At 41.9% G+C, this 7,489-nt stretch overlaps 1 protein-coding gene across 1 annotated transcript in view; it reads right to left on the reverse strand.

The window, feature by feature from the left end:
- Positions 1-748, reverse strand: part of LOC141059710 (scavenger receptor cysteine-rich domain-containing protein DMBT1-like) — a 206,138-nt gene extending 205,390 nt beyond the window's left edge. Inside the window, exon 1 of the mRNA XM_073555827.1 lies at positions 670-748. Coding sequence (XP_073411928.1) covers positions 670-733 — 64 coding nt within the window. The 5' untranslated portion in view covers positions 734-748. The remainder of the gene's footprint in view (positions 1-669) is intronic.
- Positions 749-7,489: the final 6,741 nt, after the last annotated feature.

A 7,489-nucleotide genomic window follows, 5' to 3' on the forward strand; every position in this document is an offset into this window, starting at 1 on the left:
TATTTGAACATGATCATGTACAACTGAATAAACAGAGCATACCATATAAGTATAGGAAAAAAGCATCGTTCATGACAAATGAACATATTTCAAAATTATAAAGACAAATTAATATAAGAAATGATGCATGACTCATACCAGTCTCCAGGTACGCACTCCCCGATACAAGCTTCACAAATAGCTTCTTCAAGGGGGACCTGCTACTTATCAGGTTGCAACTCTTGCAATTAGTCATTTGACAGTTTCCTGATATCCTACTACTTGGGCTAATGTGCAATTTGGACCTCTTTTCTGTTTTTTTATTACTTATATTGTTCTCTCCATCTATTTGGCTGAACTTTGGATGAATATGCGCTGGGCATTTCTTTACATACTTTATTTACCTTTTTATTCTGATTGGATATTTTGTTCTTTTGGTTGTGTTTTGTTGCTCACACTGGTGTTATATTTTACCACAACTACAACCCATGTGTATTCTATGGTATTAATGTTTAGGCTTACTTGGTGGCATAACCTTCTGTGTTGACACTCTCCTTTTAATTGTTTTTATCATGTGTTTGTTAATTAACATTTACCTTTAACTATGTGGCCTGAGAACACCTGTTACTATTTTGAAATATTAGTAGTCTTTAAGAATAGTTTCAGAATGCGAAAATAGTCTTTTCTCACCTGTAACAGAAGGAAGGTTCAAGGTCAGATGCGTAACGATAAGTATGATCGTCAAGGTCTTCATGGTGACTAATGAATAGATGAGTACATTACACTCCCTATATATATCGGAAATGGTGGTGACATTTTATCATAATTCATTGAACAATAAGGAAACTGGCAAAGAGTAGTGACATGTTTTTAAGAGCTATATGTTTTCTTATCTGGCATTGAAGTTAAGGAGCTGTCAACATCTTTATCTTTTGGCATCGATGGTTCTATTGAGTTATTGTTAGGTTGTTTTTAGTTTTATATAAGCACCAGCATTGGGATACAAACAAGAGAGAAAACTGAGGAGGAGTAATTACATTTGCATTATCATATTAAATACAATGATTGTTACTGTGCCTGGACAAAATTGTCGGTACTCTTCTGTTAACGTATAAAACCCCCACATTGGTCACTGAAATGAAACTGACAAAAGTCATTTTTAAATTTACTGAAAATCAAATAATGAAATTCAGTCATTGCTTTTGCTTTATGAAAAATAATAAAGTCGGCATTGGAGGAAGAATAAAAGCTGAGTTTTAAACCCCTTTTTTGGTTTCTGCCTCTCCTTTAGCGCTCCTATAGACCGCTTTGTTGCAGCTCATTGCTTTTGATTTGACTGATAAAAGCAAACTAATGAAAATGGCTTGGATAAAAAATGATGACACCTTTAGAAAAAAATTGAAAATTATTTGACTATAGAGACATGTAAAACTAAGATGTGTCATGTAGTTACCATCACATTGCAACTTAAAATCTGTCAGTCTTCTTATTTGGAGGGTAAAAAGTAGCTACAGTTGTGACACTGAGTCACTTCTCATGGACAAATCATGAGTCGAGATAGTCAAGGAATCGGAAGTCAGTAGCCAGGAGGGTACGTCATAAAACAGGGAAAAGACAAAGGCATACTCAAGTAATGGTCTGAGGTCAAAATATCAAGATAGCGGACCAGTGCAAAAGGATTAGACAAATGGACGGTTAGAACACCAATAAGAGATTGACAGCAGGATTTACCATGTTTACAGCCATGGATGGAGCACTGCTCCATCTGTGGCTGTTAAAGGTACACCATGTCTGATTAAATCAGCCTTTATGTGTTGGGATAGATGTGGACTCAGTGTGTGAGACCACATAAAAATCAGGGACACTATACAGTATATGACGTAAATATACATCTTATGTCAAGGGGGTTAATGAGAAACTTTAAAAATAAGCAGACAAACACATTAAAAGTGACTTTAAAAAAGGCACATATGCATATATGAGTATGAAGAAAACGCCAAAAAGCCCCAGAAGCAAAAAATGTAGCTAAAAATAAACACAAATTAAACAATGAATCAGTCTCTAAATATAGAGTATGTAAATAACATAAATACTATACATAAGCCTAGTTATACTTTCATCAAGCCAACAAGGAAGTGTTCTTTATGAGGCTGATACAAAAGCGCGCTGTATATGAATGTTTTGTTTGGAGTGTGATAGTTTTCTCAACATTTGCACTTACGCAAATAGGCTTCACTGGTATTCTTATCTATGAATGCATTAACGCATTTATTGTTTAATATGTCATTCATAGATAAAGTGTCAGGAAGCAAAAGGATGATGCTGCCAATACAAATATACAAACCAAGATAATCACATGTACACAAAAAATGATGTAAGATGACAACATGTAGAAAACATCGAGATTTTTTTGCTATATTTCATAGTAATCAAAATGGGATATACACATTTTCTTCATAATTTTTTAATACATTTTCTTTTACCTAAAGTGTTTTAGTTTTATCTCTATAGACCAGTGTTGGTCCACACTGAATATGAGGATGCATTTATTATTTTTATTACTAATTGTAATTTTGTTTTTGAGTTCTAGTATTGCCATAACCAACCTGTTACTGAGTCTGAGACAATGCGTGTTTTTAAAGGCTTTTTGCTTCTATACTTATTACCATATTAATAAAATTTAAGTTTTATTTTGGGTTGTTTATAATTGATCTTTATTCGCCTTAGGTAAATTTGGTGTTAAGCGATAAGCCTAAGCTGACCCTAGACAACTTTTGTTCTGGAGTTAATAAGACCAGTGGTTAGTCTCTTATCTGTCAAAAGAGCATGGCAGGTTTTCATTCTAATAAATTTAATCTAGAAAGCTTCAGGTTGGAGGCAACATAGGTGTTTTCAAAAGACGGTGGTTCGCTCTCGCAGGGGAATCTAAATGTTGCATTGGATAGGATTTATAAAACCTATAAACAACATACAAGGGTTTGGTGGGAAATCGCCCATTTCAAAACATATCTTCAGAAAAGAATAGTATACAGAGGTCTGAGAACCCCAATCATTCCTAATGCATATAAAGAAGACAGCACACTTATGAAGGGTTGGGAATACCTACTCACAGAAAATCCCTTACGAATGATTACTTATTGGAATATGAGAAACAAAATCTGCTGGTAATAGATCAGAAATTGGAAAAAGAGATCAGCGAAATACAGCAATTTACATCACAACCTGATTTTGAAAACCTTGAATTAAAAGTTATAAAAAAAGTTGAGTCATTCAAAAAGGAACTTAACCAATTCGTGACCGGGCCAATTTTTTAAATTCTGACCAATGTCACTTTATATGGTGGTAACTCTGGAATGCTTCAACAAATCCCAGTGATTTTCATGGCACATTACATTATACATTTCGTATAATTTATGAGAGTGATAAATTTAGATTGATATGTTTTGCGTTTATTTATAAAAAATTTCAGAAACTTGACAAAAATGTAAAAAAAAATTGCAATTTTCAAACTTTGAATGATTATCCCTTTAATCCAGATAGTCATACCACAGAAAAACATGAATAAATAACATTTCCCACATGTCTGCTTTACATCAGCACCAGTTTTAAAACGCTAATTTATTTTGTTAGCCTTTTAGGAGGTTTAAAAATGTGGCAGTAATTTTTCATTTTTTCAAGGAAATTTACAAAATCTATTTTTTTGAGGGACCTATCCAAGTTTGAAGTGACTTTGGGGGTCCTATATATTGGAAAACTCCAAACATGATACCATTTTAAAAACTGCACCCCCTGACATATTGAAAACTGCTGTCGGGTAGTTTATTAACCCTTCAGGTGATTTTCAGGAATTAATGCAAAGTGGTATAGCCGGAATGAAAAAGTCTTTGTTTACCACCTAAATGTCACTAACTTCTGAACTGGCCACTGTAGCCAGCTGACTCTAAGGCCGCTATTTGGCCATGAACTGCTATGGCAAATATCAGGACCACACAATCATGATCTCGGTGTGTCAATTAGATTAAAGTGCAAGCCCCCACAATCTATTAACCATTTATTTGTTGTAGTCACTTTTGACAGCAGCAACTAAGGGGTTAAACAGATATGGATGGTGCCAACACCGATCATTTGTCATACAGCAAGTTGTCAGATATAGTGGACAGTTGACAGCTGCTGGATTGTCACCTGTATGGGGATGATATTCCCTTATATCTCAGGTCAGTAAATATGTGTATTGGCTGTCATTAAGGGGAATCTGTTAAGCAAAAAAATTGATATCAGCTGTGGCCACCGGCATCAGGGGCTTATCTACAGCATTCTTTAATGCAGTAGATAAGCCCCCGATGTTACCTGAAAGAGAAGAAAAATGAGTAAGATTATACTCACCCAGGGGCGTTTCGGGTCCGGAGGGAGTCGCGGTCCGGTCGGTGCCTCCAATCTTGCAGCGACGATGTCCTCTTCATTCCTGGCCATTGTGGCTCCCGCACAGACGCACTGCTCTGCCCTGTTGAGGGCCGCATATGGCCCAGGACGTTGGAGACTACATTCGGACGTGCGTCTCCTGTGCCCAGAACAGGTCTTTTCAGCAAAGGCCCGCTGGGCTACTTTACCCCCTGCCGGTGGCAGACAGGTCCTGGTAAATGGTCGGCATGGACTTCATGGTGGACCTGCCCAAGTCCAGTGGCAGCATGGTTATCTGGGTTGTCACCGACCATTTTTCCAAGATGGTGCACCTGGTGCCACTCACGTGGCTACCTTCTGCATGGGGCCTGGCAGCGTTGTTCATTAGGCATGTCTTTCGCTTGCACGGCATGCCAGACAAGATAGTCAGTGACTGGGGTCCTCAGTTTGAGTCTCGATTCTGGAGAGAGCTTTGTATTCTGCTCAGCATTGAGTTAAATCTCTCCATGGCCTATCATACTGAGACAAATGGGTTGGTAGAGAGAGCCAACCAGACCCTGGTCACATACCTATGACATTTTATCTTGGCCAGGCAGGATGACTGGGCATCCTTGCTACCATGGGTGGAGTTAGCTTTGAACAATGCTGTGGCCAATTCAACCAGTCAGACCCCATTCCTCCTTAAATACGGCCAGCATCCGTGCGTCCCTGTCCCTATTCCCTTGTCGTCCACCGATTCCAGGGTGGCAGACTAGGCGGTGGAGGCACGTGACATTTGGGATCGCACTCAGGATGCCATCCGAGCCTCCAAGGAGAGAATGAGGGTCTCCGCCTACACGCACTGGCGCCCCAATCCAACCTTTTCTCCTGACGACTTAGTGTGGCTCTGCGCCCGTAACATCAGGCTGCGGGTCGAGTCCACTAAATTCGCACCTCGCTACATTGGACCCTTCAAGGTCCTTGAGCAAATCAACCCTGTGGTCTACCGTCTGGCCCTTCCACCACATTTGGCTATTGCTGACACCTTCCTCGTGTCCCTCCTTAAGCCTATTCACATGTCCCAGTTCTCCGAGTCATCTGCTGGGACATCAGACCTGTCCTCGGACGAGTTTAAGGTTAATGCCATCGTGGGATGCAGGGTGGTACGTGGATAAAAGTTTTATTTGGTGGACTGGAAGGGTCATGGTCCAGTGGCTCGGACCTGGGAGCCACTGAACATCCACGCTCCGCTTCTCATTGCAGCATTTGAGCGCAACGAGGCTCAGAGACGAGGGGGCCCTAGGAGGGGGGTAATTTTACGCGTCGGGTTCCTGTCGCTGCGCAGCAGGAATCCCAAGCCTTGCCTTCGGCAATCTCCCATTCCCCTTCAGCCACAGAGGAGGCAGCCCAGCAGACTCGTCGATCCCGGTGCTCTGCTCAGACTAGCATTGTGGGTTTGGTTGCTGCTGCCACCTCTGGTCCAGCTATAGCAATGCATGCTGGTCAGCAGCAAACAACTCCATGGACTAAGTCATTCTTTCGGTCCACTGAGCATGCCCGTGGGGCGATCTCTCATTGGAGATCGGAGGTCACATGCTCAGGTCCTGCTTCTGCTCTGATTGGATCATCAGGAAGGTCCCGGAAGGTCGTGTTGTATGAGCTCATTTTCTGCTCCACCAGTTGAGAGTTCCCCTTCCGTTCTCCCTCTGGTGGTGATGGGAGGTAGTGAGGTTGGTTTGAGTGGTTGTGATCTGCCACCTGGTGAGGAAGATAATGATTGGATCTCTGGAATATCAGACTGGATATAAGACAGCCGACGCCCTATCCAGGTGCTGGTGATTCAGTCTGCTTCTCAGGTCTAGGACTCAGCTCTGTTCCAGTCTTCTCAAAGATAAGTTTGTTTTTTGCTAATGTTCACACTTGCTCTTGTTGGTCTTTTCAGTTTTTTGTGTGGTCAGCCAGCCCGGCTGGGCTGTGCTGAATTTCCACTCTTATTTGCCAAATTGCCTTTTTTTTGTCCCTTATTAGATTGGCCTCTTTTTGCTCTGTCTCAGAATATTTCAGAGTGCTGATATAGTGGGAGAAGTCTAGTGACTTCAGGGTTAATTTTGCTATCAGTTGTGTTGGACATTTTGTAGGGTTTTTTGGCAGACTGCAGACAGTGTCTTTCCTTTCCTGTCCTTTCTAGTTAGTCGGGCCCCATCATTTGCTCAGCCTATTTTCCTGCCTTTGTTTGTGTTTTCATCTTTTTTCACCGTCAATACATGTGGGGGGCTGTCTCTCCTTTGGGGTCTGCTTTGCGGCAGGTAGTTTTCCTCTTTTCCTGCTTTAGGCTTATCTAGTTCTCCGGTTGTGAAGAGGCGTCTAGGACCACCGTAGGTATGCTCCACGACTGCTGCTAGTTGTGTGTTAGGATCAGGGGTCTGCAGTCTGCATAGTTACCAACCTCTTTGGTTTTCTGAGACTTAGCTTGTATTGTTATTTATTTCCTCCTCGGCTACCCATTCATAACAGTCGTGGCTATAAAAGTCTCGCATGGCCGCCCCACCTTGTGCTATGATAGACATTAGTTCTTATGTTTATAGTGGTATGTGTGATGATGGATGTATGAGACAGGTGAATGACTCTTTATGAAACCCCTTCTTTTTGATACACGTGTTAGTAGGGTTTAGAGGTTAGAGTCAGCACTTAGTACGGGTACTGCTTAGGACCGCAGTGCATTCAGCTCTCTCATCCGTTAGCGCCAGTGGGCACCAGTCAGCACAGTACCGCATATGTTGCAGCATCCGTCTGTACGGCGCCATGCACAGATAGTGTGCTTTCCAGCACTTAGCTCAAGCTGGTTAGTGGCGAATGCAAGTGCAGACGCAGTACACGCTCGGAGCGGTAGGCTAATGCTTGCTGCACCCTGTGATGTTTAACAGGGCACAGTGTTCCAGGGGGAACTTTCCCTGGCTCCGCAGTAGCGGTTTCAGGCACTAGTGGGTCTAGAGGGGCACTCTTCTCTTGTATCAGAAGCAGTGTCCTGTGACCTCACGCTAGCGCTCCTCTAGCCGTAGCCTGTGAGGTTTAACAGGCTTCGGCATTGGTTTCTGCGGACTCTGTGCAGTAACAGAGCCCGTTGCCAATCACA

The sequence above is a fragment of the Dendrobates tinctorius genome, unplaced genomic scaffold, assembly GCF_039654945.1.
Source record: "Dendrobates tinctorius isolate UK_male_01 unplaced genomic scaffold, ASM3965494v1 ptg000230l, whole genome shotgun sequence".
Taxonomy (NCBI): domain Eukaryota; kingdom Metazoa; phylum Chordata; class Amphibia; order Anura; family Dendrobatidae; genus Dendrobates; species Dendrobates tinctorius.